This window comes from Taudactylus pleione, unplaced genomic scaffold, assembly GCF_031769625.1.
Source record: "Taudactylus pleione unplaced genomic scaffold, aTauple2 ptg000707l, whole genome shotgun sequence".
Classification (NCBI taxonomy): Eukaryota; Metazoa; Chordata; class Amphibia; order Anura; family Myobatrachidae; genus Taudactylus; species Taudactylus pleione.
The window spans coordinates 914,296-937,812 of record NW_028285109.1 but is presented as its reverse complement, the minus strand read 5'-3'; the positions used below and the strand labels follow the sequence as shown (position 1 = coordinate 937,812).

At 43.0% G+C, this 23,517-nt stretch overlaps 1 protein-coding gene across 1 annotated transcript in view; it reads right to left on the bottom strand.

Moving 5' to 3' along the window:
• Window positions 1–23,517, bottom strand: part of ARHGAP5 (Rho GTPase activating protein 5) — an 80,614-nt gene that overhangs the window by 43,025 nt on the left and 14,072 nt on the right. The window contains exon 2 of the mRNA XM_088456585.1: window positions 15,395–19,264. Within this exon, the coding sequence (XP_088312711.1) occupies window positions 15,395–19,099 (3,705 nt within the window). The 5' untranslated portion in view covers window positions 19,100–19,264. The remainder of the gene's footprint in view (window positions 1–15,394; window positions 19,265–23,517) is intronic.

Genomic DNA, 23,517 nt, shown 5'->3' with positions numbered 1-23,517 from the left:
TGTTCCAGCCAGCACGAAGGAGAAAGGGCCAGTCCACACAATCAGCTGTTACGTTCAGACGGAGCATACGATCTTCAGCCGTGCGGTGGTTACCTGAGCCCTACTTTCATGCTTGTTTATTTGGAGACAATGTGAGTGTTCTCAATGACATTTAAATAAATCATTATATTATTTGGTGCTATGATTATATATATATATATATATTACATATACACACACACAATATTTAGACAAAAGTATTCGGATGCCTGACCATTAAACCAACAGGAACAGGGACTGTGATAACATTGTATTCAAATACATATACTTTAATATGGAGTTGGTCTCCCTTTTGCAGCTATAGCAGCTTCCACAAGAAGTGTTTCTGTGGGAATTTGTAGAGCATTTATGAGGTCAGGCTCCGACGTTGGACAAGAAGGCCTGGCTCACAATATCTATCCGTTCCAGTTCAACCCAAAGGTGCTCGATGGGGTTTAGGTCAGGGCTCTGTGCGGGCCAGTCAAGTTCTTCCACACCAAACTCGTCAAACCATGTCTTTATAAATTCTTGCTTTGTGCACTGGGGCACAGTTATGGTGGAATAAAAAAGGGTCTTCCCCAAATTGTTGCCACAAAGTTGGAAGCATAGCATTGTCCAAAATATCTTGGTATGCTGAAGCATTAAAATTAGCCTTCACTGGAGATAAGGGGCCTAGCCCAAAACCTGAAAAAACAGCCCCATACCATTATAACTCCTCCACCAAACTTCACAGTCAGGCAGGTAACGTTCTCCCGGCATCCGGCAAACTTAGACTCGCCCATCTGACTGCCAAACAAAGAGGAGTGATTTGTCACTCCACAGAACCCGTTTCCACTGCTCCACAGTCCAGTGTCGGTGTGCTTTACAACACTCCATCTGACGTTGGCATTGGACTTGGTGATGTGAGGCTTGCATGCAGCTACTCGACTATGGAAACCCATTCCATTAAGCTCCCACCACACAGTTTTTGTGCTTACATTAATGTCAGTGGAAGTTTGCTGATTTCATAGCTGAAGAGTTCCAGAGTGCTGGAGCCCTAGCAGTCGCTGACCCTCTCTGTGATTTTACATGGTCTACCGCGTCGCGGCTGAGTTGCTGTTGTTCCTAAATGCTTCCACCTTCTAATATTACTGGAAATATTGTGTGTATATACAATACTGTGCAAAAGTTTTAGGCAGGTGTGGAAAAAATATTGCAAAGTAAGAATGCTTTAAAAAATAGAAGTGTTAATTTATTTTGATCAATTAACAAAATGCAAAGTGAATGAACAGAAGAGAAATCTAAATCAAATCAATATTTGGTGTGACCACCCTTTGCCTTCAAAACAGCATCAAATTCTCCTAGGTAAACTTGCACACAGTTTTTGAAGGAACTCGGCAGGGAGGTTGTTCCAAACATCTTGGAGAACTAACCATAGATCTTTTATGGATGTAGACTTGCTCAAATCCTTCTGTCTCTTCATGTAATGCCAGACAGACTCGATGTTGAGATTAGGGCTCTGTGGGGGCCACATCATCACTTCCAGGACACTTTGTTCTTCTTTACGATAAAAATAGTTCTTAATGACATTGGCTGTATGTTTGGGGTCGTTCTCCTGCTGCAGAATAAATTCGGAAGCATTCAGACGCCTCCCTGATGGTATTGCATGATGGGGATTTGGTCAGAATTAATGGTGTCCTCAATGCTCAGAAATACAAGCAGGTACTTATCCATCTCCATTTGCTGAAATGCAGCCCTAAACTTGCAAGGAACCTACGCCATGCTTCACTGTTGCCTGCAGACACTCATTATTGTACCACTAGTGTCCCGCGGGTAGGGAAAACTGCAGTGTTGCCATCACTGCCGGTGAATAGATGCTGGGCGAATGCATCCGGCATCTATTCACAAAGAAGGGATAGCTTGGGGGCAGCCCGGCATGTCCGTAAGTGCCGGGCAGGCTCCCAAGAATGATGAAAAGGGGAAGCGCCTTAACAAGCCCCCTTTTCGGGCATGCGTGCCGGAGTGCCCTTTTTCTAGGTCGAAGTAGTCATGTCATTTTTTTTCAATGTGTTTCCCCAGGTACCTACTTTTCCTCACAGTTAATAAACATACTGGTGGGTTAACTGGCTGCTGACTAAAATGGACCTGTGAGCATAGTGCAGCTGAAAAACGAAACTCATAAAAATGACTATATATAACAATATTCTGTGGAGCAATGTGTTCTTGCATTGACCCAAAATGCCCAATTGTTAGCCCTTAGCCTACAAAGAAAAGATTTTAGGTCCGAGAAATGTCTATTACTGTGCATGCAGGACACTCATGACTGTGACCATCTCTGAGACCTCTGCAGAGTAGACAGCAAAGAAAGTACTACTGGTACACAATACTATGCTTCCTGACGCCTATCCACCAACTGTCTGCACCTGCCGCTCGTATGTATAATGCTCACAATCTTTCCTTACTAATTTGAAATCCTACAAATAAAAAAAATACCTAAAAATGTATTTCCTCCTCTGTGTATCTAGTACAACAATGAGCTTAAAATGCAGTTCATCTCCCCAAGTTGCTCCCAGCTCCATAGCCGCCTTCTCCTTTTTGGATTTCTTTGGAATTAGAAGTCATTACCAGCACTGCACTAAAAGCTTTTGCAAATGCTAAATTTCAACATAAATATCTTTATAAATACTTACATTAAAGGCTAACATCACCTAAGAATGATTTTCTCATAGAAAACCTATCATTGCAAATAACAGATTTATTGGGGTTCTATACAAGGGACCAATGCATATATGGAGAAGACAACTTAAGTGCTAAATAGATAGAGCTGTTACTCTGTCCTGTTGGTCTCAGAAAATCACAGCATGGTTTAGTGGCCCTATACGCTGCCCCATACGTTATTTATTTTATATGACCAAAGGATGCTGGAGGTAATGGCGTAGCTAGGGTATTTGGAACCCAGGGCAAGTTAAAAAACGGTGTCCCTCCCCCAATTATGTGCGCACGATTAAAAAGCGGGTGTGGTCACACACCACAAGGGGCGTGGCCACTGAAAAATTGGGAAGTGTCAACATGACACCACCGTTTCTCGTCACTCTGGGAACATTCCTTTCAATTCCATATGCACCTTAATGCCCCCAGTAGCGGTTCCCCGATGCAGGTCCCCCCCGTAGTGGTCCCTCTATGCAGTGCCCCCCCTGTAGCGTTCCCCTTCGTGCAGTGCACCTTATACAGGGCCCCCGGTAGTGGTCGCCCCCATATGCAGGGCCCCCGGTAGTGGTCGCCCCCATATGCAGGGCCCCCGGTAGTGGTCGCCCCCATATGCAGGGCCCCCGGTAGTGGTCGCCCCCATATGCAGGGCCCCCGGTAGTGGTCGCCCCCATATGCAGGGCCCCCGGTAGTGGTCGCCCCCATATGCAGGGCCCCCGGTAGTGGTCGCCCCCATATGCAGGGCCCCCGGTAGTGGTCGCCCCCATATGCAGGGCCCCTTATACAGTGCTCCCAGTAATGCCCCTTATTCAGTGCCCCCAGTAGTGCACCCTTATACAGTGTCCCCAGTAGTGCACCCTTATGCAGTGCACCTAGTAGTGGACCCTTATGCAGTGCACCCAGTAGTGGACCCTTATGCAGTGCCCCCAGTAGTGGTCCCCCTATGCAGTGCCCCCAGTAGTGGTCCCCCTATGCAGTGCCCCCCCCCCCATGCAGTGCCTCTTATACAGTGCCCCAAGTAGTGGTCCCCCCTATGAAGTGCCCCTTACATATAGAACAGACAGAAAATACCCACAACACTTACCTGAATCCCCATTCCTGCGCCCGCTGCCGTCCGCTCCTCCATCTTCCCGCTTGGCACTATGGGAGAGACGTCATAACTTCTCTCCCATCACCCACTGTGGGAGCCGGAAGGCGGAGCTCATGAGTGAGCTCCAGCTGTGGGTGCAGCAGCCAATGAGTCTGACTCTCATTGGCTGCTAAAACAAACACACCGGTGTATCAATATATTTACAAAATAAAACTGCTGCTTTGTCAACCTTGAAAATCTGAACATAAGAAACCTGAAATCTACAAAAATTACTTAAAAGCAGACCCACCACCCACAAAACAACCACACATAAAAATAAAATGTGGTCCGCACTACACTGACTTGAAACCACTGTCCTGGACTGCGGTCGGCAGCGCCCCCCTCCGCGCCGTCAGTCCAATGGCGCCCTGCCCGACCCCCCTTAGATACGCCACTGGCTAGAGGCCAACAAACATGACAATTTTAGGATATGTGCAAAGGATGCATATGCAGCTTCTACAGAACTAAACTGGGATTCAATTGCAATTGTTGCTTGACCTCTCATATAATAGGTTAGATAAATGTGCTGTAAAAATGATGCCTGCTCACACCATCTATCTTAACGGCTTATATAGAGTATATTAAAAGCTTACTACAGAGGAGGAGATGTTACAAGGTATAATTTAGAATCAATGCTGCAAGACAGATATATTATACATGCATTCATAGAACTGGCAAGTTATTGATCTAGATGATCTAATTGGTGTTCTGTTAGGTGCTAGGAGAAAACAGATGACAATTCTAGACTAATGAGAGGTGACAGAAGCTCAAGAATTTGTATATAGCAGTGAGGACAAAACTCAAGTAACCTTATATCTGGTCTTCTCAGGCTCTCCCAGTTGCTGGTAGAATAGAGTCCCATGATCCAGTTTCTCTCAATCACCTATAGGCTGGGAGTGCACTGTGCGGTGACATCATCACTGTGCAGCACACTCCCAGCCAATCAGGGACTGAAAGCAGCCGCATTACAAGACTCTAGCTATTCTACTGCAGCTAAGCCTCGGAGAGGACTGGACAACATGCCCACCGACAAGCCTCTTCTGACCACTGCGGTGTGACTAAGGTAAGTGAAAAGTAAAGAGGGGAGGGGAGGGGGGTGCCAGGTGAGGATGAGGGAGAAAAAGCAGGGGGGGGGGTGTGGGTGGGTGTGTGTTGATTTGGTAGAGGAAGGATATCTTTGTACAATTTAATCCCTGAGTCTCGGGATTACAAAAATGGGGCTGTATTGGCTTCCCTAGTGTGGTCTAGAGTGTTGTTCTGTCAAGGACACTTTCTTATGTATGTGGTTGCTGTAGTGTTTTTTTTTTTTTTTGGAAAAGCTACAGGGGCGATTTAATTCTTATGCAGTAATTAAGCTCTCTGGCTAAGAGCCATTCATTGCACTTTCCTGAGGTGCTAAAAAAAAAAATCTGTGTTAAGTAGGGCTTCAGAGCTAGCCGCGGGTGCACTGTACTGCATCGCACCCAGCATGTAGCTTGGGCGCGATGCACCAACCCATGGCATCCAGTTTGCGATTCATTGGTGTTCATAATTTACTATAACAAAAAAAAAAAAGTAATGTAGATTATATGGCAGATTTGGCTCAGAAACATGACGGACATTACAAGTTATATATATATATTTTTTTTTACATCATACAACCAATATATACTTTTATGAATTAGTCTCATAATTGGCATTTTTTTAACCGCTTTAGTTCTGTATACAAAATGTACTTCTCGGTTCTGTTTCTAATTCTGCACTGCATGTTGGTTCACAGTATTGGTTATTATTCTGTATACAATGGAGAATTGCACTTCTATCATTCTGTATCATAGCTAACACACAGCATCATTCACTTCAACAACTGTCCAGTATCACTTCACTTTTCCTGCTGTATTAGTCACACTTTAACATATTTAAAATAAAATAAATTGTGCTCAACTTAGAAATGTGTGTCCCAAGTGCATTGCGAGCCATACAAAAGCGCCGCAATTCTCAGATGTCGACCGAAACTACCACATCGATGATCGTCGATCCGCCAGGGAATCAGGGAAATTCTGCATGTAAAAAACAATCTTTTGGTTGGGGTCGGCAATTCAGGGAAATCCAACATGTTGGGGTTCTCCAATGCCACGAACCAGGCACCAGGGGATCGGGGAATTGCGGCAATCAGCTGTAGATGTGGCCCATACATCTGTAATTGCTTAAAAATCAAATTTAAATCTGTAACTACAGTCTGACAAAGTGAAATGTGGCAATCAGACTGTCTTTGTAGTTAGCTAATATGTACACAGAGAATAAGCAATCCTCGTGCTGTCAGTGATGGGTTCCTGAAGATTTAATGGCACTGACACACGTGAAGTATGTATTACTGCAAGTGGGGAAAGGAAGTATAAAACTCTGTGACACATAAGAGGGAACAAAAAAAGCAGAAGAGGCATTTGTGGTGTGGTTTCACTTCTGATTAGCAAGAGGAATAGGCTACCTTTGGAATTGATTTTGTACAGACATGAACGTATATTAAGGTGTTAGGAACCTCAAATAATGCTTTATTTAGATCAGTAAAAGCTTGTCTGTATGTACATCTACACACTATATATATATATATATATATATATATATATATATATATAGAGCACAGTCAGACGGCACTCATATAATTCAAATAGATGGTCCCTGGTGCCCCTCGTCGGTGATCATGTAGTAAGATCCCAATATAAGATACCAATGTACGGCGGCACTCAGGTGTATAAAAGAATCACGTATGCAGGTTTGATGCCAACGTTTCGATGCTAATTTAATGCATCGTCCTCAGGGTATAAAATACATTTACAAATGCCTTATAACTTCCACCAGACAGGAGACGATAACTTCCCCCTTACAGAGGAGACGATAGTCTTTAATTTGTCCACATATGAACTATCTGATGTTAAAATGAAGCTACTGTCCCGTGGTTTATCGTTTGTCCTGACAACCCGTTTTGATGGCATGAGCTGGGAAGTGGAGAAATATTGCTTAAATCGCCAATTAAAACTCCACAAATTTTTCAATGGAAAGAAAGCAACCCCTCGTTCTATTGATATCTCTGACGTCCCAGTAGCCATTAGAAAGCTACATAATAAATCTACATTTGAACCAGCGAGTAATAATGCGGCCGTTAAAACCTTCGGGCACTCGTTGGAACGGGAAGTCAAAATTCTGTGTTCATCTACAAACCTTAATTCAATGGGTTCTAACAATCTTTCCAGAGATGAATTCCAAGTACTGAAAAATGTATCAACTAATAACAATTTGGCTATATGTCCTGCGGACAAAGGAGGGGCTATTGTCCTTCAGGACTTATGCAAATATAAGGCCGAGATTGAATGCCAGTTGGGTGATGCTGAAGTCTATCGTTGCCTGGACTGTGATCCAATGCCAGCCTTCAGTAAAGCATTTATGGAATGCCTTGAACAAGCTGTTATGGAGGGCGATATTTCTCAATCTTTGTGTGATTCTCTAGAACCCCAGTTTCCCATCACCCCTATTTTGTATACACTGCCGAAGGTTCATAAAAGAGTTTGGACAATCCACCGGACTGTCCTATCATCTCAGCCCGGGGATCTTTGTTCCAAACTACGGCAGTGTATTTAGATTCGTTGTTACATCCATGTATTGTGGGCCTTGATGGTTATTTGCTCGATACTACCACCTTTTTGAATATGCTTGGTAATGTTGTTGGCATTTCTGATTATTGCCTGTTGTGCAGTGTCAATATTACTAATCTTTATACCGCGATTCCAAATGGTGCAGGGATATATGCTGTGAAACGATTAATTATTGGTAATGTCAATCTTATTCAAAATCACAATGGATCTGACATTCCCATCAAGTTTACATATAAGATTAGCAGCAAATCTGTAAATTTTTGGGATGGGTGTATCAGTATAGTTGATGGTGCACATTGCATACGACTCTCTTTTGTAAACCAACTGACAGGAATACTTTCTTGCATGCTGATAGTTTTCATCCAAAATCCATGAAATATGGTCTCCCGTACTCACAGTTTTTACGGGCATTAAGTATATATGCAGGTACACTGAATCACATATAGACCTTATGATAGATAAATTTATCAAAAGAGGTTATAGCCATAATTCCCTACTAAAGGCTAAACAGAAAGCTATGTCTATATCAAGGGACACGCTATTAAAACCTAAAGTGGAATCTATCAATAATATTAAGAAAATGCCTTGGATTAACCAATTTTATACTTAGCGCAGTAATATTCGTAAAGTCACTAAAAATGTGTGGCCTATTGTTAGACTTGATGATGAGCTAAACCTTGAAAGTGTGGATCTCATGCCATGCTGTACACGTGGACGTAATATCCGCGACTGACTTGTGAATGCTGATATCACCTATAGAGCAATGAGGGAATCTGAGCACTTCCTGCGACGCTATAAGTGTCTCGGATGTTTAACCTGTAGCTATCTAACAGTTGGTGATAGTTTTTGCCATCCGTCCAGCGGCAGACGTTTTTGATCCGACATCGTTTATCATGTACCAGCAGATACATAGTTTACCTTATAACATGTCCATGCGACACGAGTTATGTCGGAAAAACTGATAGGACGTTGCGTGACTGAATGGCTCTGCACCGTTCTGCTATTAAGGCTGCGATCAAGACTGGCACTAGCAATCAGCCTGTGGTGAAACATTATGCCCAGGCTGGACATAATTTATCCACATTGCGCTACATGTTGATAGATCATATACCAGCCATGACTAGAGGAGGTAACAGATCCTTGAAATTGTTACAATGTGAATCCAGATGGATTTATAGACTTGGCACTCTGAGCCCTAGGGGGCTGAACGAGAATCTGGGATTGCGCTGTGTTGTTTGAAGTTTCCAGTTATTCTTCATTATAGATATGGTTGAAGCTGGGTTTGCCCTTGTCTTGATGTGATCGTGTCCACCGACAGCTGCTATCTTGTTTATGACTCTGAACATTTCTTTATATTTAATGTTTAAATATTTAATATTTGATCTTACATCTTTTAAGGTGTTAAGTTGTTGACTAAAATGTATTTTGACACATTGTCATGATTATGAGGTAATGATTCATGCTTTATTATTGCTCTCATGTTTTTTTATATGAGTATCTATGTGAGATCTGTGTTTCTGACCAGTGATATGTAGAAGTATGTTTGTTTTAATTTATGTTGGTAACCATGGCAGCGGGCCGTAGGCCTGACGTCATTTCCTGGCACTTGACTTCCTGTCTCGTTTGCCGTGGCTACACGTGGTGTTGGTGGAAGCTATAAGGTTAGTGCATTTGTAAATGTATTTAATACCCTGAAGACGATGCATTAAATTAGCATTGAAATGTTGGCATCAACCCTGCATACGTGATTCTTTTATACACCCGAGTGCCGTCGTACATTGGTATCATTCATATAACAGTAAATCGGACGGCACTCAAAGATTTTCTACAGCATAAAAAAATGACCTATACACAAGTCCGTGTTTCGCCAACGTTTCAGGGACAAACCCTTTCATCAAGACTTGATAAAAGGATTTGTCCCTGAAACGTTGGCGATACACAGACTTGTGTAGAGATAATTTTTTTACGCTGTAGAAAGTCTTTGAGTGCCGTCCGATTTACTGTCATTTACATGTGTCTTTTGAAACTTGCCGGAACTTTGAAAAAAATAAATAATAAAATACATACATACATATATATATTCTCCATTATCACTATGCCAATTTTAGAGCAATTGCACAAGTATACCATGTGTCCATGCACTCTTGGGGTAACCCTACTGCTTTTGCTTGGTTAGCTATGCAAGACTATTGGAGACAATTTAATTAGAAAATACCAAAAACATCATGTCACCCAATGACTGCATCAGTTATTGATAAACATATAGGACTGATCTGCTCAGTTTTGGACCAACAAGTATATAGTAGAAGAATTAAACATCCTAGAGGCTGTGTTATCTTGTACCTGGCAGTTACACTGTCCATACAACAATATTCCACAATTAAATCAACCCCTCTCAAACATGTATAACAGAAACGTTAACAAATAACATTTCTGAAATGCACTTAGTGGCATTTCGTACATCCAACTGTTTATTAATACTGCATAAAATGCATTTAGAATAGTTATTGAATTAAAAACAGGATGCTTTATTTCCACATAGAAGGAGAACAGCAGATGAATCTGTCACTGTTTACAAACAAAGGCCTGCTGATAGCAATACAAAAGCATAATTGTGTCAAAACAGTCTGGGACTTTATGTGGGATAGCATTACAGCAACATGCACAGTGCTAGAGAAATATCAAAATATTTGCGAGATAAAAAACTGCTGCTTTGTCAACCTTGAAAACCTGAACATAAGAAACTACATGAAATCTACAAAAATTACTTAAAGCAACATACAAAACAACCACACATTAAAAAAAAAAAAAAACCCAGACCACTATTTCTGACTGATGTGGCCTTGTCACCTCCTTGCAATAACACAGTCTCAACTTGCCAATGTAAATAGATTTGAAACTTGCATCACCGATACTGTATATTGATATATATTTCAACAGGAAACATATAACAATGTTAAATATACTTTAGCCAGCCATAATTTCCCAAACACCAGAAAACACGAAAAAGGTAGTTCAGGGAAGTTGGTTAAATCAGTTTGATTTAAAACAATTTGTCTGAACGACCGCTTTCATCTGATTTCCGGTGTTTAGGAGCAAATGGCTGATTGTCATTTGCTCCCATGCATTGCTGGATTTTCATTCCAACCAGCCAACTAGTAGGATGGAGTAAAGTTGGTCTGGTTTATGACCAGCTTAACAGTGCATGTTTTCCAGATAACCTAGATCAGGCCTGGTCAACATGTGACTCTCCAGCTGTTGTGAAACTACAAGTTCCAACATATCCCCCCTCATAATCTGGTAAAGCTTGCTGGGACTTCCCACAGGTTGGCCAGGCCTGATGTAGTTAGAGCACAGGTGTGCTAATTGACTAACAATAGATCTACAGGTGGTACTAATTATTCCTGAGGATAACTTGAAAACATGAACTGTTAAGGCACCCACACATCAGCGACGGATTGTTGCAATTCCCCCAATCCCCAGATGCCGGGGTCGGGGGATCAGTGAAATCCTACATGTTGGATTTCCCTGATTTGCTGATCCCAACCAAAATATGGTCAGGATCAGCAAATCTAGTATTTTTAGCATGATTCCCAAAGGATTGGCAATCATCGATGGCTAACGATCTGCGTTTCCGGCTGGTGGATCAGAGGTTCCGGTTGGACCAGGGAATCTGGAAAATGGCCACCTGATGTATGGGGCCCTTCAGGGTTCCATGAGAACAGAGTTTAAGAAACACTGTCGTAAACACACTTGAGCGAACATACAATGTAGATTTGTACAATGTATTTTCACAATATGTAGTAGTACAAAGCCTAAATAGCCCAAGCCTCTAATCACTCTTCTAAAACATAAACCCCAGCCCAAACACCAACCAGATGTGCACTAGGTCAATCAACCTTTCTATGCTGCACTTGTTCAGGAGACCATTTTCATGTATAGCTGAATACCTAGATAAAGTCTCAGAGGACTTTCAATTCAAAAATAAAATGGCCTTGTAAAGAACATTTATTCACTAGAGACATTGTGCTGAACAAGTCAAGTATAGTCCTGTTTCAGAGATATCTAATTAACCCTTTTATGACTGGAAGTAGTATGCACTTTAAAGCTGCGCTACCACCAACTGTAAAATGTTAGCAACCTGCTCCTCCCTAGAGGGGGTTCTGTGGATTGCCCCATGTAGTGGGTTTTTCCTGCGAAACCATCAAAAACAATGCCATCCTTCACTTGAAAATGGCAATGGTTGTGAATAGTGATTGACCCTCCAAATTATACCCAAGTTGTATTTATATTTTTTAAGACAGGACCTTCCTAAGATAACAATGAAATAAAGTTCTTTATCGAAAATAGTTTATAACAAATAGCCAAAATGCAATTAGTTACAGTCCATTCTACTACAAATGTGTTTCCCACAGCCATGCAGCGATGAGTGCTGTAAAAAAAAAAGTCATAACGAACACCGCAGTTTTCGAAATAGGAAACAAGCACCATAAAAAGGTATTAATACTATAGTAGTGACACAGGAATGAGCCCAAAAAAAAGTAAATTTTTTTTATATAATATGGTCACTGATATAACAGACAGTTTCATAGAAATCCTCCATCTAATTGTAAAGTTGTCAGTGCCACAAAGTACCTATAACAACCTAAGCCATTTTAACATTTCTAGGCAATATATTAGGAGATAAGGTGCATACACACTAGACGATATGCTCCCTGAGCGATATCGTCTAGTGTGTCCCCGGCAGGCTGTGCTCAATGTCGTTCATGACATTGAGCACAGCCGCTGAACGATATCATTAGCGATATCGTTCAGCGCCGGGCTCTCTCACCCATTCCCTGACATGCAGCAACCTGACGAGGTCGTCAGGTTGGCCTGCATGTCAGCCCGATGAACGAGGATGACGAACGACCCGCGGGAACGCGCGTCGTCGTCATCGTTCATCTTTTTTGTGTTAAAAATGGACGATAAAGTGGACGACTGAACGATAACGATATCGTTATCGTTCAGTCGTCCACTTTAATCGCCCAGTGTGTACGCACCAATACACCCATCAGCCATAACATTACATAAATCATCGCCAAAGCAGCTCTGACCCGTCGAGACATGGACTCCACAAAGACCTCTGAAGAAGTCCTGTGGTAGGTATCTGGCACCAAGACGTTAGCAGCAGATCCTATAAGTTGTGAGGAGGGGCCACCATAGCTCGGACTGGTTTCCAGCACATCCCACAGATGTTCGATCGGATTGAGAGCAGGGGAATTTGGAGGCCAAGTCAACACTGAACTCTGTCATTTTCCTCAAACCATTCCTGAACAATTTTTGCAGTGTGGCAGGGTACATTATCTTGCCATGAAGGGGTGTACCTGGTCTGCAACAATGTTTAGGTAGATGGTTACGTACCAAAACTAACAACCACGTAAATGCCAGGACCCAACGTCCGCCGGCTTGCCTTCCCTGGTGCCATCTTTCCCCTAGGTAAATGACGCACAGGCATCCGGCCGTCCTCATGATGCAAAAGAAAATGCGATTTATGAGATCAGGCCACCTTCTTCCATTGCTCCATGGTCCAATTCTGATTCTAACATGCCCATTGTAGGCGCTTTGGAGGTGGACAGGGGTCAGTATGGGCGCCCTGCGATGCACTGTGTGTTCTGACACCTTTCTATCATAGCCAGCATTATGTTTTTCAGTAATTTGTGCTAGAGTAGCTCTTCGGTGGAATTGGACCAGACGGGCTAGCCTTAGTTCCCCACGTGCATCAATGATCCTTGGGCGCCTATGACGCTGACGTGGGTTCACCTGTTGTCCTTCCTTACGCTTGCCCATTTTTCCTGATTCCTACACATCAACTTCAAGAACAGACTGCTCACTTGCTACCTAATACATCCCACCCCTTGCCATGTGCAATTGTAACAAGATAGTCAATGTTATTCACTTCACCTGTCAGTGGTTTTAAGAGTATGGCTGATGGGTGTATACAGCTTTAATTGATCAGTTATTGTGCAACTGTTTAACAGGTCCAAACTAGGGATGTGCAAACTCGGATAGGTTCGAGTTTGCACGTTGAGTTCGGATTTTTCCCTCCAAAAAAACGGAACTCAGAAAGAAGCAAAACGTCATCTTACATGGACGAACATCATCATTCCTGGACAAAAGTCCGAACTCAACGTGCAAACTCGAACCTATCTGAGCCTGCACATCCCTAGTCCAAACATACTAGTGGGGATCCATTCCCGGGGAACAAATGCGAAGCTTGACCACTTCATCACACCCAACAAGTGGCTAAAATTTGCACAAATCACAGCAGCATATTCAGCCTGTATGTAGGCTGTCCATTGCTGAATGTTATCTACCCAGGCTCCAGAATTCTCAGTAAATCATCAGGTGCCCATAACAGCAATCCTCTATGTCGGAAGACCTTACACAAAACAGCAGTACTGCCAGCTTCTCCCCTGTAGATGGCCCATTTGCACGAATTGGAAGTTCAAACTGTGGCATCACCTACACTGCTACATGGTCGAAACAGGCTCATGGTAACGGGACTGTTAGAGGTATTGAGGGCCCACCAATTTGGATGCGTGTGGGACAGAAGGAAGTTAGGCTCCAGGTAAGTAGCATTCAATAACGTGTAACCCTTTATAACTCGTCACCTAAAATCTTAAACTGGGTAAAAACAATATTTTGAACGATTTGGCAGATTCCGACGCATCGAAATGACAAATCGTTTCAAAGCGTGTAGTATGTATCCACTCCCGCTGGTTGTCCGTCGCATCCTCAAACCTTTTGTACATGCAGAAAAATCTGAGGATGTTTCTAGCGATGCCATGCTGCCAAATGCAGCATGGCCCCTGCTCCCCCCCGCCATCACTCCTGCCGGGTCAGTCACTATGTCGGTACACACTGGACATCATCTGCACCTGCAAAGGTGGGCAATAAGTGGCCTTCCAATTGTTGTTGAACTACAAATCCCAGCATGCCTTGCAACAGTTTTAGCATGGCCACATAGCAAAACTGTGGCTGGGCATGCTGGGATGCGTAATTCTGCAACAGTTGGGTGGCCGCTTATTGCCCACCCGTAATCTAGTTTGTACCGGCCTTAAGTTTTCAGCTTTAACAGAATCATATTAATGGCTTACCAAAAAAGCAATTTAAGTATATAAAACTTAACTACATATTTAAAAATGTAAGCCATAGGCACAATAAGCAGCCAATTAAATAAATCTAAAAATGACATTTGACCTCAAAGACAAATACTTTATTGTTACATATAAGCCTTTCCAAGCCTGTAGAAAAACAAAAATTGCATCCACTGTCAGTTTACCTCTCAAAGGCTTAGCTAGCATGTGCGCTCAGTGCGCTAATTGCACACATCAAGCAGGACTGTCTACCGCTGCCACCAGTGCTTCACACTGGTATGAACACCTGACAGAGCAGTAGGGCGGTAGAGGTCCGGTTTAATGTGACACAAGAACTGCTTAGCATGCTAAACAGCGTTACTAGCATACTAATCGTCTGGCCAAACAGAGCATCTTCCAAGAGGGGGGTAGGAATTTTCACTTGTATAGGCTTCAAGAAGCATGTAATTAACTAAAGAAAGGTCTTGTTTAAAGCTTAGCATATCTAAAAGTAAATGCAGTTTGTATAGTGCAACTGATCTTTACTTTTGCTAAGGACTTAATCACTTCTAATTTTTATTGTTATTGATTCGCCAGTCATATCATGGCATAAACATACAATCCTATGCTTTAACATGGTATATACTTTTATATCCAATTAGTCAAAACTTTCCATAACTTGGAAAATGTAGAGTGCTTATACGTATAATACTTAGCTTTACAAAAAGCATTAAAACATTCTCACAAAACAAATTGAAGCATTAAATGACCACCATTCATGGTAACTTATCTATAGTAAAAGAAATTAAACCTACCTTCTTTTCTTCTTTCACTTTTGGTGTCTTTTTCTTTGTTTTCCTTTCTTCCTGTTCCTGGTCTGAAGTGATAGCTGGGTTGTCTATGCCACCCTTCCAAGTATCAACCGGGGAAAGAAGCGGGTCTTCTTCACTTGGCCTGTGCTTTGGTTTCCGCTTTCTGTCTTTGCCACTGATAGTGAAGGCCTCCTCGTCACTGGCATCTGAATGGGTTCGTCGGTATGTGTATGATTTTGTCTTGCTGAACAGAGTTTTTGACCTATACTTATATTTTGATGGTCTCCTCTCTCCCTGTCCCCTTGATCCTCTATCGATGATACCATTCTCTTCATCAGCTTGGGCATTTGGGAACATGTGACGCATTTTAAGAATGTGGTTCTGACTGTCATCTGGTACTGCGTAGATGTCATTATGATCTTTGGGTTTGAGTAGTGTGTCAACCGGCTCTGCGTAGTTATCGGATGAATCTGCATCCTCTGGATGTACCAGGGGGAAACGAGGACTTTGCTTCCTTGGATTTTTGCTAATGCCAGCCTCAATGGTCCTGACAAGGTTTGGGTCTAGTCTATTCACCTTAGACTTAGGTCCAGCTGGCTTAGGTCTTATTGGGGGAGGCACTTTATGGTTGCGCTCATGGTCATGGCAATTTAATGGAGTGCTGTGTGTGGGATACTCATTCCCTTCGTTATCCAAATTACACTTTGGCAAAAGTTGCACATCATCTCCGATAGGACTATAAGGGGGAGGAGCTTCTGTGTCATCCTCTGAATCAGGGTAGTATGCTGGCGAGTTTCCTCGCGGTGAATGAATAAATACATCTTCACATGGATGACTTGTCTCCCTGCTGCTTTCTGCTAAATAGGAATTTTCAATTGAAGTTTTCTTCTCCAAAACATCACTGAAAAATGGCGTAAAGACCTCTGTCTGGCGGTGGTATTGAGATAGGGAGTATAAAGCAGTGAATTTTGCAGAAATTTCCGTGGCAATGTGCTCCCCTTCAGTCATCAACTCTTTTATAGCTTCATTCTCAAAAAAGTCTGCTTGGCTGTCAGTAACTGCTACTAGTTGCACAGGAATAGTGTCCTGAATTTCAGAGAGAAAAGCACGTAGCATTCCCATTGAAGCTTTGCGTCTGGCTGAATAAATAAGAATGTACCCGTGAACTAGTTCATCCTTTCGGATTCCTATAGAGGAGTGGTATGACAAAATTGTTATTTGTATCCGTCTTCGTTTTTCACCAATTATTTTATCAAGCATTAGAGAGTTATTCTGACCTGGCTGGGCAGCACTGCAGGTGCGAGAGTCCAGAAAGGGGGAAAGAATAAGATCCACACTGAAGGGATCACCACACATGGCACACATCACAATCCTTAAGTCTGCTTCTGAAAGGTCTTTAATGGCGGGGACAGGACTGGCAATATCAGAGTTGTGTTTGACAGATTCTAGCACTCCCCTAAGAGCTTGTTTTATTTGGGTCTCATTAAATTTACGTGGGTAGGTGCCGGCAGGTATATCCACAAAAGGACACTGCAGCTTATTTGCCAATTGCTGCCCTTGATGTCTTAATATTGGCAATTGTTTGCTGGCACTCTCTCTCTGATTAGCCAAAATTAACGTGAATGGAAGGCTTGCAATATCTTTGTCTCTCCTTGCCTGAGCTTCACATCTAATCTTGCCAATGCAGTCCCCTATAAAATTAAGTGACTCAATTGAGCTAAACACACAGAAACAACCATGTGGTTTAAATCCAGAGGTCCATAACTGGCTTAAAAAATATGGGGAATTGGCATCCATTGCTCTCAAGTCTAATTCATATATTTTTCCATCCAAAGCAAATTCATCATCCGTGGATTGGGTCCTTATTTCATTGGCCATCTCTTGAGACAAACTATCTTTCCCAAGAATGATAAGGTTCACTTTTTCAAGGTTAGTACCATCTTGGTACAAATTTAAACGCCCAAGATTAGATTGAAGGAGGCTATTGGCGAGTATTTGCTCCACTTTAATGTCCATACAACTTTGGACACTAAGACAGGTTTCCTTAGTAGGGTGATAAACAAATCCTATGTGTTTGAGGAGGAGGGATTCTCGGTCAGTTGCAAGCTTCTGTAAAGCTTTGTACCTCGGTTCTTCCCCAAGCACTGCATTAATCTCAGTCATTTTATCAGTGCTGGGCGTGGCATTGAGATCAAGGTCATAGAACAGCTCAGAGTGCTCGAAAAGCATCTCTTGAAATTCTTCTTTGGCTTTTTCAATAATCTCCCGCTGATGTTTGCGATACACCTCTAAACGGTCAGTCTCGTTGATAAACTTGTAGGCTTCGTCCTCCAGAACGAAACACATTACCTCTTCCCAGGGCTGACCTGGGGAAATGAACTGTATCTTTTCCAGGGTCTTCTTAAACTTTTCCTTCATTTCCACTCTTCTCTTTTCAGAAACCAAGTGCTGGACATGGCTTTGATAGATCTTCTCAGCTTCGGATGTACAGAGTAGATCAAAGGGGACCCTCCTATCATTCACTTTGTCAATGTGATCTGACTGGTCCCATGGAGTTTTTTCCAGCATTACAAACCACAGGCTGAAGTCTGACCTTTTCTCTAGCAGCTGAAGACCTTCTACCCAGCTTAGATGTTCTATCTCCTCAAGCTTTGGCAGTAATGTATTGAGTGTTCTTGGTAGTGTTTTTAGGTACTCTTCCTTTCTTTTCCTAATGTGTTCCTGTTTGAGCTGTTCTATGTGCTTAGAGAATGTATTTCTAGCCTTCATTGTTCCCTCTACGTTAATGTAATTTTCATAATCAGAATGGTTTTTTAATTTATTACTTATCGTTTTCCAAGTTGCGTGGTAATCGCGCACAGTTTGTACAATAAGTTTTTCAAATTTATCAGTAGCAGATGCAACAATTTGCCTGTGTATTTTGAACGCATCCATGTAAGGGATAATTTTGGGTTTGCTACGTGTTTTGTCCAGCATTTGAACCAATGCTGTGAAACAAGTCTCAACATTTATATTGTTTCTGGAAGAGGTTTCTACAACAAGTAAGTTTTTCTTATTGGAGGCAAAACTCTGAACTTCTCTCAAATATTGGTCGACGCACTCATCACACTTTGTTGCTGCAATAATAATGGGCTTCTTTGCTTTTGCCACCTGCACATAGAGGTTATTAACAAACTTTAACTGATCATCAAACTTTCGATTGCATCCTTGACTAACATCAATGCATAGGACAATGCCATCTATGGTCAGCTTTCCTTCCGGCATTTGCTTTTGCTCAAAGTCCTGCTCCAGGCCAAGCTGGTCTGTGCAAATATACATTAATTTCTCAGCTGACTGAATTTTTGAAGTTGCTGCTCTTTTTATATAGGGCTGAAGGTTTGTACTCCGATGTGGAAGGAAAGTCTGATCATCAATGAACTCTGTCTGTTCAATAATGTGGTGCTTGCAATCAACCCCATCCTCCCCTATCTGTATTACGTCACCCCAGTACAAAAAGTGGTCATTGTTGACAACACGTCCGCCAAAGTCAATTGTGCTAAGGACAGAGGTATGTTCTTGATAATAATCATCAGCCTTTGGGCGGACATATCTATTACATAAGCACGACTTTCCAACTCCACAGTTGCCTTTATCCTTCTCAGTTCCAGATAATCCTACCACGCTAATAGTATATGATGGGGGACGCAGCTCTTTATTCTTTGCCATCATCACTCCCCTCTCATCCTTCTGAGCACATCTAGAGAGCTGGGCATAATTCTCATTCTTAAGCTTCAAGTGACGTCTTTAGATGTTGTTAAAAACCGAGGTATGGTCTTTCTGCTCTTAAGCTCTCCATCGACGCAATGCCCTCAAACATGACAGTACATGGCGTTCCTGCAGGATTAAAGGAAATAAACAGATTACATTTGTGGACTACTCTAAGAATCACATTTAAGGTTTACAATTGTACAATTTTAGAAAATTCTATATAAAACACACAAAACAAAGTGTGTCGGCTTAGGAAAAATCCTAGGACTTCTCTGCCTCACTTGAACTATTTAAGAGTGAAAAAAAAACAAAAAAAACCTATATCAGTTACAAACTATAATAAAAAAAAAATTACAGGGTTTCCATCCTTCAAATCTTTGCAGTGAGAGGTTGCAAATGGGTGGACCAGGCTACAACACCACAGCAAGGTAAAGTAGGTAGGTAGTGGAGTACAGTATTTACAAACTTCAACAGCACTGTAATAAGTAATAGCATAGTAAATAAAGCTAAAGGAATGTCTGCTAAAACTACACTTTGCTACCCCATGCTGCAGCGCACAATCAGCTGCTAGAGCCAACAGGAAAGTAGTCTCAGATGAATTTAAACTTTTTCAAAACACACAAGATTGGTTTTGAGTAGGGAGTGGGAGTAAGTGCAATGAGAACCCTGAAGCATTTTTTAAAAAATTTGGCTAAAAACCAACATGTGTTATATTTATATTCATTTATGAAGTGAATGGGCATCTTTCAGATCATAAATTTATTCCTTGCATAACTCACTGCCCATTGCTCTGGGTAGCTGAAGAGCAATATCCCTGGGACCCCAGCAATTCTGCTAGTTGAGAGGTGTGACATTACATATGGATAGTTATGCCTGGTTTGCTATTTTTGTGAGGAGAGCTGCTATTGAATACTTGATTTTTGGATTCATTTTGATAGGGCCATTACTAGGGGTGTGCAATTGGTGCTGCCGCACAGAGGGCCTGATTCAGATGCGTTCGCAAGCGGGTCGATGGTGGCCCAGTGCGCATGCGCACAACGGAGTCGGCTACGTTGTGCGAATGCGCGAGACCCGGATAGCAAACCGTCGCTCCGGGTCTCGTACCAAAGGGGGCGTGCTGTTGATGTTGAGTGACAACACGCCCCCTTTGGTGGGCGGGCCGCGGGCGTGGCTGCCCAGATGGTGGCGTTCCCATGGAAACGCCTACCGTCTGGGGCCGGCCCCAGTGGGAGTCCTTTCGACTCTGTTAGAGCAGAAAGCACTCTAGGGCTTGCGGCAACGAGATCCTACCACAAGGGTCTCGTCGCAAGCCTGATGGTCACGATGGTCTTGACCATCGCGACCATCTTCATGGCCGCTCGCTATAGCTGTGGGTGGTCACCCACAGCTATGCGAGCGGCCAGGAGGCCGCTCCAAAAACACAGAAGGCCGGCCCTGATTCAGAGCGTCCGGCTCTGAATCAGGCCCAGAGCTCTATGGCCCCTGCTTTTGGCTAGCAGGGTGCCTGGACAGGTACCCTGCAGCCAGGAATCACTGCTGCAGCATCACCGGAGTTTCCATTAAACGCTCCTGGCAAGCACCCTGCAGACTATGTCGCTGATTAGAGCATCCTCAGGACTCTACAACTAGAGCTGCATTTAATGGTGCTGCTGGCCCTGCCATCAGGACGTTGGGTGCGAAGGGGGCGGGTCTGCCTAGGACACTCTTAAGCCCTGTTATGGCTCTGCATTTTAACACATTATATACATTTATGTATTTGACTTTAAGTAAAGTCTGTTCCTTAATTTAGGACAGATAAATATGGGCATTCAAATAGTACATAGAGCAGACATTTTAGACAGAAAGGAAGCACACACTCTTGCCCTAAGGACACAGTTTAAAATGACCTTATACAGAGGAGTCCTCACACAATGGCTTCAGTTGCGCCATATAACCTCTCTCGGCGTGCATCTTTGTTGCTTAAAATTTGGGTCTTATTCACATAAATTAAATTTGAAGCAACTAAACTACTTTGCTAAATTACAAAGATCAATTTGATTTAATAAAAGGGGAAGGGAAAAGAAAGAGGAGGTACATTAACACGGCTGGGTGTTGGAATCACCTGCACGGTGCAGTCTTTTTTATTTAAGGTACTGTAAATCACTAATTGAAATTAAATGAAAGGGGTGTGGTAAATGGTTCAATACACCCATGTTGTTATGAATTTAATTTAGGTGTAGTGTATTATACTGGCTACATGCCCCATGAAATAAGTATGCCATACTCAACTGATGGAGAGGAGAGAAGGTGGTTCTGGATCTTTTTTCAATTAGAAGCTATTGGACATTCAGTTGCTTTTAAAAAGTACAAGACAAATTGTTGGGTATTATTCAGTAGGAATCAGTATGAAATACCGGCTAACGCATGGCCTGCAGTTCAATTCCCGACAGCGTCAGTCCGACAGATGCAGAGATCCCGGCAGCGCTGGAAATCCTGATCATCCCTAGGTAAGTACAAACTAACCTAACCCCCCTAACCCTCCTTAGGGGTGCCTAACCCTAACCTCCCCCCTGTGCCTAACCCTAACCCCCCCTTCCCTGCTGCCTAGACCTAAGTCCCCCGGGGGGGTGGCCAACCCTAACCCCCCCTACCCTAGCCTAACCCAAACCCTCCCGGGGGGCTGCCTAATCCCAAGTCCCTCCCAGGTGCCCTAAACCTAACCCTCCCCCCCCCCCCCGTGGCTGTCCGCTCGCGGCACCCGGCATCCCTTCGAACGGGATGCCGTGCACCGGTCTCCTGGTGTTGGAAAAATGACAGGCGTCTAGATTTAGATGCCTGTCATTTAACCCTCGCCGGGATAAAGCAATCGGGAAGCCGGCTGCCGGACTTACGTCAGCCGGTTTCCCGATTGAATACCATTCAGTACACCTGGTAAAGATTTTAGAGCAGAGAGCAGGCAGCAGTTGTACCTCTATGATCGCAGTGACTGGGTGATATAAATCTTATCACATTAGTGCTACTGTAGGGCAGCTCCACCAAATTTGGGAGAGGGTCCACTCCTGTCCACAGGATCTCCAGTATATGTTAAGCGGTATTGGATATATTATTTGCAAGCTAGTCTTGGCCATATAGAAGGGGAGAGGGTAGGGTGGGGGATGGGCCATTGCTGGAGGAATGGGGAAGATCCAATTCCAGAGAGGAGAATCAGATACTGGGAAGTGTACCTTTGGCGATTGTGTGTTTACCGATAAAGGGGTGTGCTGTGTGTGGTTAGGGTTAAGTGCATGAATGGATGAAACGAATGTGGGTCAGAGTTGAGTATAGCACACATTGGGGGCGATTCAATTCAAAGTGATGCTGAATAGCCCCGGACAGAGGTTCCTTGAGCTATTCAATTGACCACGCTGTTAAATCCGACTCAAACCACTTAAGTCGGAGAATGCCGGTTATCACGCATTAAGCTGGGTGTTTAGTTGTGGTAACCAGCATTTCTCAAATAAAGTGCCAGCCACGAGGCTGTTAGTGCTGTGCTAAGCCGGAAAACATCTTCGCGGGCGGCACTAAAGTTGGATTTCTGCTCGCACTTAATAGCGCGGTCAATTGAATAGCTCCAGGAACTCCTACCCAAGGCTATTCCGCAATGTGCTGAACTGAATCGCCATCATGGTTAGCACCCTGGCTAAATTATTGTACAATCCTAAATCTTATATATTACTATACATTGCCGCTTTAAATCTGCAGTTGAGAGATGAAAGAATCACACCGCTACTGAAAACTCAGATCCTATTACATAACCCCCTTGGTGTTCTATACCCAGCACTGAGTGCGTTTCACATAGCATAGTTTGCATTAACCTCCTTTCAGTGCTCCTACACAAATTGACTCTAGAAAGGACTTGGTGGTTCTCTGCCCGGACAGCTCCCACATGGTTTCAGATAAATGCCTATATAGAGGTTCTATTACCAAAATGCAATACTAAGGCTGCAGTTGTGTCAATTAAAGTTACAAGCTTCCTTTATGGATCTTGAGTCTTGTTTGTCGGACATCCCTATTTCAACAACTTCTTCCACAAAGGCCACTTATTTGCATACCAGCTGCAGTCATTAGGAATTTAACCTCTTCAGCACCATGGAGATTTTAGGTTTGGTTTTTTGTTAAAAGCTTGGGGAATTTACTTTTTATACCCAGTCAGCAAGGTGCCTTTAGGGCCTCAATTCTGCCTTCTTAAGCATGAACAATGCACTTGCTGCTGTTGGTTTCGTATGCCAGCAGAAATCTGCACAGCAGCTACAAAAGGCACTATTCTTTCCACTTGGCAGCTCACAGACTACATCTCACATGCTATTTGTTGGTATAATCAATGCAATGTGACGCAATGCTTTTTTCCCATAAATTAAGCA